At 38.7% G+C, this 14,769-nt stretch overlaps 1 protein-coding gene across 3 annotated transcripts in view; it reads right to left on the bottom strand.

The window, feature by feature from the left end:
• The window catches only part of gpc6b (glypican 6b), a 53,278-nt gene continuing 38,509 nt past the window's right edge, over positions 1 to 14,769 (bottom strand). For all 3 annotated transcript variants that reach the window (XM_067444726.1, XM_067444725.1, XM_067444727.1), the window contains exons 7-9: positions 12,297 to 12,427; positions 6,940 to 7,103; positions 1 to 1,813 (exon numbers count right to left, since the gene is read on the bottom strand). In XM_067444726.1, the coding sequence (XP_067300827.1) occupies positions 1,599 to 1,813; positions 6,940 to 7,103; positions 12,297 to 12,427 (510 nt within the window). In that variant the 3' untranslated portion in view covers positions 1 to 1,598. The remainder of the gene's footprint in view (positions 1,814 to 6,939; positions 7,104 to 12,296; positions 12,428 to 14,769) is intronic.

Raw genomic sequence — 14,769 nt, 5'->3', positions numbered from 1 at the left:
ACATTTCTGTAGAAAAAAAAACTGATTGAGAAAATGATATGTACATATTTGTAATAAACATAATAATAATAATAATACTGAAAGGTAAGAGCAAAAAAATAATCATAGCAAAGGGAAAACATTACTTAAACAACACCATTCATAATCATAACTTGATCCTCCACTGATAGACTCACACTGATGTGTCAATGTGGACTTTCAAAAAGCTGTTAGTGGGTGGGATATATTAGGCAGCAAGTGAACATTTGGTCCTCAGAGTTGATGTGTGTGAAGCAGGAGAAATGGGCAAGCGTAAGGATTTGAGCGAGTTTGGCCAGATTGTGACGGCTAGACGACTGGGTCAGAGCATCTCCAAAACTGCAGCTCTTGTGGGCTGTTCCCGGTCTGCAGTGGTCAGTCTCTATCAAAAGTGCTCCAAGGAAGGACCAGTGGAGAACCGGCCACAGGGTCATGGGCGGCCAAGGCTCATTGATGACCGTGGGGAGCGAAGGCTGGCCCGTGGGGTCCGATCAAACAGACGAGCTACTGGAGCTCAAACTGCTCCAGAAGTTAATGCTGGTTCTGATAGAAAGCTGGCAGAATACACAGAGCAGCTCAGTTTACCTGAGGAACACACGGCCCCAGGGTGCACTATGGGAAGAAGGCGAGCCGGCGGAGGCAGTGTGATGCTTTGGGCAATGTTCTGCTGGGAAACCTTGGGTCCTCCGTCCATGTGGATCCATCTCACCTCGCAACTTACACGACTTAAAGGATCTGCTGCTAACATCTTAGTGCCTGATACTACAGAACACACTCTGATGGTCTAGTAGAGTCCATCAGAGACAGGTCAACAAACACAATATTAGGTCATAATGTTATGCCTGATCAGTGTACTCTTCCCTGTAATTTACTGTCGCTGTATTCTGTGACTTTCTGCCATAATGGCACATTATGCTAATATAACGAGGAAAGATGACGAGAACAAAATGAGACTGATGTTCAAAGATCACATTATCACCAGATTTCCGAGGATAAATCCCTCGATGTGTGACATTACAGAGTAAACCTAGAACACGTCTGAACAAACTGAACTCAAAACAGGCCAGAACACACAAAGCATTCATTCCTTTGCTCTTCTTAAATCTTTCTGAAGCCAAACGTTGAACAGTAGTGTGTGTTCTGCGTGAGTGTGAGAGAGAAACACATGAGAATAGAACAGATGAATGATATTCCTCAGGAGACTCGTCTGCTGAGACTGAAGGGCTCCAGATAAGGGTCTGCAGCACATCGCTCATACACCAGGAGTGTGTCCTGAAGAACATCTTCGGTACAGCTGGCATCAGTGTGTGTGTGTGTGTGTGTGTGTGTGTGTGTGTGTGTGTGTGTGTGTGTGTGTCTGTGTGTGTCTGTGTGTGTGTGTGTGTGTGTGTGTGTGTGTGTGTGTGTGTGTGTGTGTGTGTGTGTGTGTGTGTGTGTGTGTGTGTGTGTGTGTGTGTGATGGGTAGGTTTAGGGGTTAGGATAGAAAATATGGTTTGTAAAGTATAAAAACCATTACGCCTATGGAATGTCCCCATATGTCACAAAAACAAACGTGTGTGTGTGTGTGTGTGAGCCGACCCTATCTCAAGCCGTCTCTGACCACCAGTGCACTGAAGAACAGCAGCAGGATGTCCGGCCGGATGCTGGAGGCTAAAGATGATGAAGATGATGAAGATGTTGAAGATGTTGGAGATGTTGAAGACTCGTCCCTGTTCTCCAGAACTGGAGCATCCGTCAGGAAGGACTCGGAGTCTGGAACGCCGGAGCCGGATCCGGAGCCGCTGCTCTCCTCATCTGAGACGGAGACAAACGTCAGCATTAGGGCTGACACTTTTTATTCCATATTCAAATAAACATTCGAACATGACGTGAAATATCCATAATCGAACTATAAATAAACTATCCGGTTTTTAAAGTGCCAAGTAGCGCATTTTTTACAGTCGATGGTTAGACCGTTTGTTTTTTATTTAATTGTTTTCCATCTCATCCAATAGAGGGCGCTCTAAACGTATTGTAGCGTTTCCCATCTCATCCATTAGAGGGCGCTCTAAACATATTGTAGCGTTTCCCATCTCATCCATTAGAGGGCGCTCTAAATTTATTGTAGCGTTTCCCATCTCATCCAATAGAGGGCGCTCTAAACGTATAGTAGCGTTTTCCGTCTCATCCAATAGAGGGCGCTCTAAACGTATAGTAGCGTTTTCCGTCTCATCCAATAGAGGCCGCTCTAAACGTATTATAGCGTTTTCCATCTCATCCAATAGAGGCCGCTCTAAACGTATTATAGCGTTTTCCGTCTCATCCAATAGAGGCCGCTCTAAACGTATTATAGCGTTTTCCGTCTCATCCAATAGAGGCCGCTCTAAACGTATTATAGCGTTTTCCATCTCATCCAATAGAGGGCGCTCTAAACGTATTGTAGCGCTTTCCGTCTCATCCAATAGAGGCCGCTCTAAACGTATAGTAGCGTTTTCCATCTCATCCAATAGAGGCCGCTCTAAACGTATTATAGCGTTTTCCATCTCATCCAATAGAGGGCGCTCTAAACGTATTGTAGCGCTTTCCGTCTCATCCAATAGAGGCCGCTCTAAACGTATAGTAGCGTTTTCCATCTCATCCAATAGAGGGCGCTCTAAACGTATTATAGCGTATTCCATCTCATCCAATAGAGGCCGCTCTAAACGTATTGTAGCGTTTTCCGTCTCATCCAATAGAGGCCGCTCTAAACGTATTGTAGCGCTTTCCGTCTCATCCAATAGAGGCCGCTCTAAACGTATTGTAGCGCTTTCCGTCTCATCCAATAGCGGCCGCTCTAAACGTATAGTAGCGTTTTCCATCTCATCCAATAGAGGCCGCTCTAAACGTATTATAGCGTTTTCCATCTCATCCAATAGAGGCCGCTCTAAACGTATTGTAGCGTTTCCCATCTCATCCATTAGAGGGCGCTCTAAACGTACTGTAGCGTTTCCCGTCTCATCCAATAGAGGCCGCTCTAAACGTATTGTAGCGTTTCCCGTCTCATCCAATAGAGGCCGCTCTAAACGTATTGTAGCGTTTCCCATCTCATCCATTAGAGGGCGCTCTAAATTTATTGTAGCGTTTCCCATCTCATCCAATAGAGGCCGCTCTAAACGTATAGTAGCGTTTTCCATCTCATCCAATAGAGGCCGCTCTAAACGTATTGTAGCGTTTTCCGTCTCATCCAATAGAGGGCGCTCTAAACGTATTGTAGCGTTTTCCGTCTCATCCAATAGAGGCCGCTCTAAACGTATAGTAGCGTTTTCCGTCTCATCCAATAGAGGCCGCTCTAAACGTATTATAGCGTTTTCCATCTCATCCAATAGAGGCCGCTCTAAACGTATTGTAGCGTTTTCCGTCTCATCCAATAGAGGGCGCTCTAAACGTATTATAGCGTTTTCCATCTCATCCAATAGAGGCCGCACTAAACGTATTGTAGCGTTTTCCGTCTCATCCAATAGAGGCCGCTCTAAACGTATTATAGCGTTTTCCATCTCATCCAATAGAGGCCGCTCTAAACGTATTGTAGCGTTTTCCGTCTCATCCAATAGAGGCCGCTCTAAACGTATTATATCGCTTTCCGTCTCATCCAATAGAGGCCGCTCTAAACGTATTGTAGCGTTTTCCGTCTCATCCAATAGAGGGCGCTCTAAACGTATTATAGCGTTTTCCATCTCATCCAATAGAGGCCGCTCTAAACGTATTGTAGCGTTTTCCGTCTCATCCAATAGAGGCCGCTCTAAACGTATTATAGCGTTTTCCATCTCATCCAATAGAGGCCGCTCTAAACGTATTGTAGCGTTTTCCGTGTCATCCAATAGAGGCCGCTCTAAACGTATTATAGCGTTTTCCATCTCATCCAATAGAGGCCGCTCTAAACGTATTATAGCGTTTTCCATCTCATCCAATAGAGGCCGCTCTAAACGTATTATAGCGTTTTCCATCTCATCCAATAGAGGCCGCTCTAAACGTATTGTAGCGTTTTCCGTCTCATCCAATAGAGGCCGCTCTAAACGTATTATAGCGTTTTCCATCTCATCCAATAGAGGCCGCTCTAAACGTATTGTAGCGTTTTCCGTCTCATCCAATAGAGGCCGCTCTAAACGTATTATAGCGTTTTCCATCTCATCCAATAGAGGCCGCTCTAAACGTATTATAGCGTTTTCCATCTCTTCCAATAGAGGGCGCTCTAAACGTATTGTAGCGCTTTCCGTCTCATCCAATAGAGGCCGCTCTAAACGTATAGTAGCGTTTTCCATCTCATCCAATAGAGGCCGCTCTAAACGTATTATAGCGTTTTCCATCTCATCCAATAGAGGCCGCTCTAAACGTATAGTAGCGTTTTCCGTCTCATCCAATAGAGGCCGCTCTAAACGTATTATAGCGTTTTCCATCTCATCCAATAGAGGCCGCTCTAAATTTATTGTAGCGTTTCCCATCTCATCCAATAGAGGCCGCTCTAAACGTATAGTAGCGTTTTCCGTCTCATCCAATAGAGGCCGCTCTAAACGTATTATAGCGTTTTCCATCTCATCCAATAGAGGCCGCTCTAAACGTATTGTAGCGTTTCCCATCTCATCCATTAGAGGGCGCTCTAAATTTATTGTAGCGTTTCCCATCTCATCCAATAGAGGCCGCTCTAAACGTATAGTAGCGTTTTCCGTCTCATCCAATAGAGGCCGCTCTAAACGTATTATAGCGTTTTCCATCTCATCCAATAGAGGCCGCTCTAAACGTATTGTAGCGTTTTCCGTCTCATCCAATAGAGGGCGCTCTAAACGTATTATAGCGTTTTCCATCTCATCCAATAGAGGCCGCTCTAAACGTATTGTAGCGTTTTCCGTCTCATCCAATAGAGGCCGCTCTAAACGTATTATAGCATTTTCCATCTCATCCAATAGAGGCCGCTCTAAACGTATTGTAGCGTTTTCCGTCTCATCCAATAGAGGGCGCTCTAAACGTATTAAAGCGTTTTCCGTCTCATCCAATAGAGGCCGCTCTAAACGTATTGTAGCGTTTTCCATCTCATCCAATAGAGGCCGCTCTAAACGTATTATAGCGTTTTCCATCTCATCCAATAGAGGCCGCTCTAAACGTATAGTAGCGTTTTCCATCTCATCCAATAGAGGCCGCTCTAAACGTATTATAGCGTTTTCCATCTCATCCAATAGAGGCCGCTCTAAACGTATTGTAGCGTTTTCCGTCTCATCCAATAGAGGCCGCTCTAAACGTATTGTAGCGCTTTCCGTCTCATCCAATAGAGGCCGCTCTAAACGTATAGTAGCGTTTTCCATCTCATCCAATAGAGGGCGCTCTAAACGTATTATAGCGTTTTCCATCTCATCCAATAGAGGCCGCTCTAAACGTATTATAGCGTTTTCCATCTCATCCAATAGAGGCCGCTCTAAACGTATTATAGTGTTTTCCATCTCATCCAATAGAGGGCGCTCTAAACGTATTGTAGCGCTTTCCGTCTCATCCAATAGAGGCCGCTCTAAACGTATTGTAGCGTTTCCCATCTCATCCAATAGAGGCCGCTCTAAACGTATAGTAGCGTTTTCCATCTCATCCATTAGAGGGCGCTCTAAACGTATTGTAGCGTTTTCCATCTCATCCAATAGAGGCCGCTCTAAACGTATAGTAGCGCTTTCCGTCTCATCCAATAGAGGCCGCTCTAAACGTATTGTAGCGTTTTCCGTCTCATCCAATAGAGGCCGCTCTAAACGTATTGTAGCGTTTTCCATCTCATCCAATAGAGGGCGCTCTAAACGTATTGTAGCGTTTTACATCTCATCCAATAGAGGGCGCTCTAAACGTATTGTAGCGTTTTCCGTCTCATCCAATAGAGGCCGCTTTAAATGTATAGTAGCGTTTTCCATCTCATCCAATAGAGGCCGCTCTAAACGTATTGTAGCGTTTTCCGTCTCATCCAATAGAGGCCGCTCTAAACGTATTGTAGCGTTTTCCATCTCATCCAATAGAGGGCGCTCTAAACGTATTGTAGCGTTTTACATCTCATCCAATAGAGGCCGCTCTAAACGTATTGTAGCGTTTTCCGTCTCATCCAATAGAGGCCGCTTTAAATGTATAGTAGCGTTTTCCATCTCATCCAATAGAGGCCGCTCTAAACGTATTGTAGCGTTTTCCGTCTCATCCAATAGAGGCCGCTTTAAATGTATAGTAGCGTTTTCCGTCTCATCCAATAGAGGCCGCTCTAAACGTATTGTAGCGTTTTCCGTCTCATCCAATAGAGGGCGCTCTAAACGTATTGTAGCATTTTCCGTCTCATCCAATAGAGGGCGCTCTAAACGTATTGTAGCGTAGGCCCATGACCAAATCAAGCAAATAATGGCCATTCTGTTTTGAAAATGGAAGAAAACTCTCAGAACGGTCAGCCTGAGCGGATAATCACGACCCCCAACCCATCTTAAAAGCAGTCTGAAAACATTTTGGGTTCTACACCGTAGATGGTAAAGTAACCGCTAGGTTTAAGATAGTTTGCCAGGCACATGGAAAGCCCAGATTGGTTTTGATAATGTCTCATGTAAACATTCCACTGAATCTTTCAATCGGAAGGATTTTATTTGGAATGACAAAAAGAGTGTGCATTTAAACGTGGCTATCGTCAATAAAAGAGCCGCACTTGATCCAGATCAAGTTGATAGATTAGCATTGCTCCTAGATATTAGAATACATTGCTTGATATTTGATATCCGTTCGAATTAGATTTTTTTTTAAAATGACAGCTCTAGTCAGGATGTACTCCAACATTCGAAGCTCTGGTTGTTCAGTTGCAGTGCACACACACACACACACCAACACACACCAGAAGAGTAAAACAGATGCGTTATGAGTTACGATGATATCAGCATTAATATAAGCATTATGCATGTGTGTCTTACTGGAGTCCTGAGAGTAGAAGTCATGTCCATCGTAAGCATTCTTCAGCTTATTGCTAATCTCCCGGAGAGCCAAGATCTGCTGTCGGATGAGAGCGTCCGGCCTGGAAGCGTTCGCGCTGACCTCGGGGTCATTCTCCAGGTCATTCTGATCCTCAGGGACCAATCTGGAACAAAACAACTGGGATACTTCAGCAAAACCAATGCATACGGTTCTGCTCATTTCCACATTTACTCATGACATCCATCATTTTGAAAAAAAATAATGCAAGACAGAAAAGCATTTTTAAACAGGCACATGAATCTGCCCTCATGAATATGTTCATTAATATAATCTGCCCTCATGAATATGATCATTAATATAATCTGCACTCATGAATATGTTCATTAATATAATCTGCCCTCATGAATATGATCATTAATATAATCTGCCCTCATGAATATGATCATTAATATAATCAGCCCTCACGAATATGTTCATTAATATAATCTGCACTCATGAATATGCTCATTAATAAAATCTGCCCTCATGAATATGTTCATTAATATAATCTGCCCTCATGAATATGCTCATTAATATAATCTGCCCTCATGAATATGATCATTAATATAATCTGCACTCATGAATATGCTCATTAATATAATCTGCCCTCATGAATATGCTCATTAATATAATCTGCACTCATGAATATGCTCATTAATATAATCTGCCCTCATGAATATGATCATTAATATAATCTGCACTCATGAATATGATCATTAATATAATCTGCACTCATGAATATGCTCATTAATATAATCTGCACTCATGAATATGCTCATTAATATAATCTGCCCTCATGAATATGCTCATTAATATAATCTGCCCTCATGAATATGCTCATTAATATAATCTGCCCTCATGAATATGATCATTATTATAATCTGCCCTCATGAATATGCTCATTAATATAATCTGCACTCATGAATATGCTCATTAATATAATCTGCCCTCATGAATATGATCATTAATATAATCTGCCCTCATGAATATGATCATTAATATAATCTGCCCTCATGAATATGTTCATTAATATAATCTGCCCTCCTGAATATGATCATTAATATAATCAGCCCTCATGAATATGTTCATTAATATAATCAGCCCTCATGAATATGTTCATTAATATAATCTGCACTCATGAATATGCTCATTAATAAAATCTGCCCTCATGAATATGTTCATTAATATAATCTGAACTCATGAATATGCTCATTAATATAATCTGCACTCATGAATATGCTCATTAATATAATCTGCCCTCATGAATATGCTCATTAATATAATCTGCCCTCATGAATATGATAATTAATATAATCTGCCCTCATGAATTAGCTCATTAATATAATCTGCCCTCATGAATATGATCATTAATATAATCAGCCCTCATGAATATGTTCATTAATATAATCTGCACTCATGAATATGCTCATTAATAAAATCTGCCCTCATGAATATGTTCATTAATATAATCTGAACTCATGAATATGCTCATTAATATAATCTGCCCTCATGAATATGATCATTAATATAATCTGCACTCATGAATATGCTCATTAATATAATCTGCCCTCATGAATATGCTCATTAATATAATCTGCCCTCATGAATATGATCATTAATATAATCTGCCCTCATGAATATGCTCATTAATATAATCTGCCCTCATGAATATGCTCATTAATATAATCTGCCCTCATGAATATGATCATTAATATAATCTGCCCTCATGAATATGCTCATTAATATAATCTGCCCTCATGAATATGTTCATTAATATAATCTGCACTCATGAATATGCTCATTAATATAATCTGCCCTCATGAATATGTTCATTAATATAATCTGCACTCATGAATATGCTCATTAATATAATCTGCCCTCATGAATATGATCATTAATATAATCTGCCCTCATGAATTAGCTCATTAATATAATCTGCCCTCATGAATATGCTCATTAATATAATCTGCACTCATGAATATGCTCATTAATATAATCTGCCCTCATGAATATGGTCATTAATATAATCTGCACTCATGAATATGCTCATTAATATAATCTGCCCTCATGAATATGTTCATTAATATAATCTGCACTCATGAATATGCTCATTAATATAATCTGCCCTCATGAATATGATCATTAATATAATCTGCCCTCATGAATTAGCTCATTAATATAATCTGCACTCATGAATATGTTCATTAATATAATCTGCACTCATGAATATGCTCATTAATATAATCTGCCCTCATGAATATGATCATTAATATAATCTGCCCTCATGAATTAGCTCATTAATATAATCTGCCCTCATGAATATGTTCATTAATATAATCTGCACTCATGAATATGCTCATTAATATAATCTGCCCTCATGAATATGATCATTAATATAATCTGCCCTCATGAATTAGCTCATTAATATAATCTGCCCTCATGAATATGATCATTAATATAATCCGCCCTCATGAATTAGCTCATTAATATAATCTGCCCTCATGAATATGATCATTAATATAATCTGCCCTCATGAATTAGCTCATTAATATAATCTGCCCTCATGAATATGATCATTAATATAATCTGCACTCATGAATATGCTCATTAATATAATCTGCCCTCATGAATATGCTCATTAATATAATCTGCCCTCATGAATTATGCTCATTAATATAATCTGCCCTCATGAATTAGCTCATTAATATAATCTGCCCTCATGAATATGCTCATTAATATAATCTGCACTCATGAATATGATCATTAATATAATCTGCACTCATGAATATGCTCATTAATATAATCTGCACTCATGAATATGATCATTAATATAATCTGCACTCATGAATATGATCATGAATATAATCTGCCCTCATGAATAGGATAATTAATATAATCTGCCCTCATGAATTAGCTCATTAATATAATCTGCACTCATGAATATGATCATTAATATAATCTGCACTCATGAATATGCTCATTAATATAATCTGCACTCATGAATATGATCATTAATATAATCTACCCTCATGAATATGCTCATTAATATAATCTGCCCTCATGAATATGATCATTAATATAATCTGCCCTCATGAATATGATCATTAATATAATCTGCCCTCATGAATTTGCTCATTAATATAATCTGCTTTCATGAATATGCTCATTAATATAATCTGCCCTCATGAATATGCTCATTAATATAATCTACACTCATGAAAATGATCATTAATATAATCTGCCCTCATGAATTAGCTCATTAATATAATCTGCACTCATGAATATGTTCATTAATATAATCTGCCCTCATGAATAGGATAATTAATATAATCTGCCCTCATGAATTAGCTCATTAATATAATCTGCACTCATGAATATGATCATTAATATAATCTGCACTCATGAATATGCTCATTAATATAATCTGCACTCATGAATATGATCATTAATATAATCTGCACTCATGAATATGCTCATTAATATAATCTGCACTCATGAATATGATCATTAAATTAATCTGCCCTCATGAATATGCTCATTAATATAATCTGCCCTCATGAATATGATCATTAATATAATCTGCCCTCATGAATATGCTCATTAATATAATCTGCCCTCATGAATATGATCATTAATATAATCTGCACTCATGAATATGATCATTAATATAATCTGCCCTCATGAATATGATCATTAATAAAATCTGCACTCATGAATATGATCATTACTATAATCTGCCCTCATGAATATGCTTATTAATATAATCTGCCCTCATGAATATGCTCATTAATATAATCTGCACTCATGAATATGCTCATTAATATAATCTGCCCTCATGAATATGTTCATTAATATAATCTGCCCTCATGAATATGATCATTAATATAATCTGCCCTCATGAATATGATCATTAATAAAATCTGCACTCATGAATATGATCATTACTATAATCTGCCCTCATGAATATGCTTATTAATATAATCTGCCCTCATGAATATGCTCATTAATATAATCTGCCCTCATGAATATGCTCATTCATATAATCTGCCCTCATGAATATGATCATTAATATAATCTGCCCTCATGAATATGATCTTTAATATAATCTGTTTTAATGAATATGCTCATTAATATAATCTGCACTCATGAATATGATCATTAATATAATCTGCACTCATGAATATGCTCATTAATATAATCTGCACTCATGAATATGATCATGAATATAATCTGCCCTCATGAATAGGATAATTAATATAATCTGCCCTCATGAATTAGCTCATTAATATAATCTGCACTCATGAATATGATCATTAATATAATCTGCACTCATGAATATGCTCATTAATATAATCTGCACTCATGAATATGCTCATTACTATAATCTGACCTCATGAATATGATCATTAATATAATCTGCCCTCATGAATATGCTCATTAATATAATCTGCCCTCATGAATATGCTCATTAATATAATCTGCCCTCATGAATATGCTCATTAATATAATCTGCCCTCATGAATATGCTCATTAATATAATCTGCTTTCATGAATATGCTCATTAATATAATCTGCCCTCATGAATATGCTCATTAATATAATCTGCACTCATGAATATGCTCATTAATATAATCTGCACTCATGAATATGCTCATTAATATAATCTGCCCTCATGAATATGTTCATTAATAAAATCTGCCCTCATGAATATGATCATTAATATAATCTGCCCTCATGAATATGATCATTAATATAATCTGCACTCATGAATATGCTCATTAATATAATCTGCACTCATGAATATGATCATTAATATAATCTGCCCTCATGAATATGATAATTAATATAATCTGCCCTCATGAATATGCTCATTAATATAATCTGCCCTCATGAATATGCTGATGAATATAATCTGCACTCATGAATATGATCATTAATATAATCTGCACTCATGAATATGCTCATTAATATAATCTGCACTCATGAATATGCTCATTAATATAATCTGCACTCATGAATATGATCATGAATATAATCTGCCCTCATGAATAGGATAATTAATATAATCTGCCCTCATGAATATGCTCATTAATATAATCTGCCCTCATGAATATGCTGATGAATATAATCTGCACACATGAATATGCTGATGAATATAATCTGCATATGTGAATATCCTCATTAATATAATCTGCATATATGAATATGCTGATGTATATAATCTGCATATATGAATATCCTCATGAATATAATCTGCATATATGAATATCCTCATGAATTTAATCTGCATATATGAATATGCTGATGAATATTTCACCTGGCCTGCTCGTGTCCGTTCCAGCATGGCTCGTCCTCCGCCGCCGCCACATGCTCCTCCTGACAGATGGACACAGGAAGTGATGACCAGAACTTCCTGAACTGCTTCAGCTTCTCCTTAATGTCTGTCACCTGAAGATTACAACATTCAGACACAAAGCTTTTAGTGACACAAACTACACTCAAATCATTACATTTGATTTAAACCTACCAATTCAGAAGATTAACAGAATGCATAGCTGATATAAAACACTGGATGAATAGTAATTTCCTGCAACTTAATTCAGATAAAACTGAATTTTTAATTATTGGACAGAAAAGCTCCACAAGTAGTAACCGAGAATACTGTCTAACACTTGATGACTGCTCTGTCAAGCCCTCGTCGTCAGTGAGGAACCTGGGTGTGCTCTTTGATACCAATCTCTCATTTGAAAGCCACGTTTCTAGCATCTGTAAAACCGCATTCTATCATCTTAAAAATATATCTAAATTACGGCACATGCTTTCAATGCAAAATGCTGAACAGTTAGTACATGCGTTCATGAGCTCAAGGCTAGATTATTGTAATGCTCTACTGGGTGGTTGCCCTGCTCGCTTAATAAACAAACTCCAGCTAGTCCAAAATGCAGCAGCTAGAGTTCTTACTAGAACCAGGAAGTATGATCATATTAGTCCAGTTCTGTCAACACTGCACTGGCTCCCTATTAAACATCGCATACATTTTAAAATCTTGCTTATTACTTACAAAGCACTAAATAGTTTAGCTCCCCGGTACTTAAGCGAGCTCTTAACGCATTATACCCCATCACGTCGATTGCGGTCTCAAAACTCTGGCCAGTTGATCATACCTAGAATATCTAAATCAACTGCAGGCGGCCGATCATTTTCCTATTTAGCTCCTAAACTCTGGAATAGTCTTCCTAGCATTGTTCGGGAAGCAGACACAGTCTGTCAGTTTAAATCTAGACTAAAAACACATCTCTTTACTATGGCATACACACAGAACATTTTTAACTCTCATTATTCAGATCAATTGACTGATTGTTCGGCTGCATTAACTAGGTCAGCCGGAACCGGGAACACTTCCCATAACACCTGATGTACTCGTTACATCATAAAAAGAGTGACATCTACGCTAATGTTAGTCTCTCTGTTTATCCCGAGGTTTATCCCGGATCTGGGCCCTGTCCGGATCGGATGGTGGACCTGCCTGGACATGACCAGCTCATCCTGGAGTGTCTGCTGAGCCGTGTCAAATGGTGTCTCCTCCGAATTTGCCTCACCGGCACGACATGCTCAAAACCCGTCTTCGGCGCAATAATTCCGATCTTTCATGTATTCATACTCTTGTGTAATTGACGCCCAATCCTAAATAAATCTGTCTCTTCCGTGATACCCTGAAAATTTTGAATAATCCGATCTAATATGATTTCCGACCTGTAAGGTTGCCAGAATAATAATCTTACACGGTGTGTTAATAGGCCAGAGGAGAACTGGCACCCCGACTGAGTCTGGTTTCTCCCAAGGTTTATTTTTCTCCATCACGCCCTGATGGAGTTTTGGTTCCTTGCCACTGTCGCCTTTGGCTTGGCTTGCTCAGTTGGGGACACTAAAAATATGATTAAAGTTATTCAACTTATTATACAAATAAAATATATGAATTAGGTCTTATTTAATTCTATAAACTATAATACTGATCTGCCAACATTGTCGCTATATGATAAATTAAAATAAGCTGATAACATCACTGTTTTCTCCAGTACGGCTGTACAGCCAAATCTAATTTTGTCGCAATATTATCCTGTTTGACACTGTGAAGCTGCTTTGACACAATTGTGATTGTAAAAGCGCTATATAAATAAAGTTGATTGATTGATTGAAATTACATTATTCTAGTATCAGTGAGATACTTTTATAGTTTTATTAATAGTTAAGATTAATTTTCCAATCAGGACCAGAGCCTTAGTGCACACAAAGTGAGTGTGTATGTGTGCGTGTGCGTGTGTGCATGCGTGAGTGTGTGTGTGTGTGTGTGTGTGTGTGTGTGTGTGTGTGTGTGTGTGTGTGTGTGTGTGTGTGTGTGTGTGTGTGTGTGTGTGTGTGTGTGTGTGTGTGTGTGTGTGTGTGTGTGTGTGTGTGTGTGAGTCTCCACTGTCAGCACTAGAGGGAGCAGCTGCTCATCCTCCAGGCCAGGAATAAGGAACGCTCCTCATAATAATGAGGGAGGACGGATAATGTAAAAATGCTTTTATTTTTTTCTAAATTAATATTACCATTCTCTGCAGACCCTGACCCTGCAAGTTGCAAGGAATTAAATAAACACAGCTAAATATATAATAATTAATATGTCCAGCTGCTTTAGAAGGAGGATTATGATATAATGAAGGATCATCTTTAACTCACTGACGGCTTTCATTGGCTCTGTATGACGTCATGTGACTGAGTATAAGATGCATAAAATATAGAAGTTTTTC

Source organism: Pseudorasbora parva, chromosome 5 (assembly GCF_024679245.1).
Source record: "Pseudorasbora parva isolate DD20220531a chromosome 5, ASM2467924v1, whole genome shotgun sequence".
NCBI classification, from domain to species: Eukaryota; Metazoa; Chordata; class Actinopteri; order Cypriniformes; family Gobionidae; genus Pseudorasbora; species Pseudorasbora parva.
The sequence above is the reverse complement of the archived record's forward strand: the minus strand, read 5'-3'. Positions and strand labels throughout refer to the sequence as shown.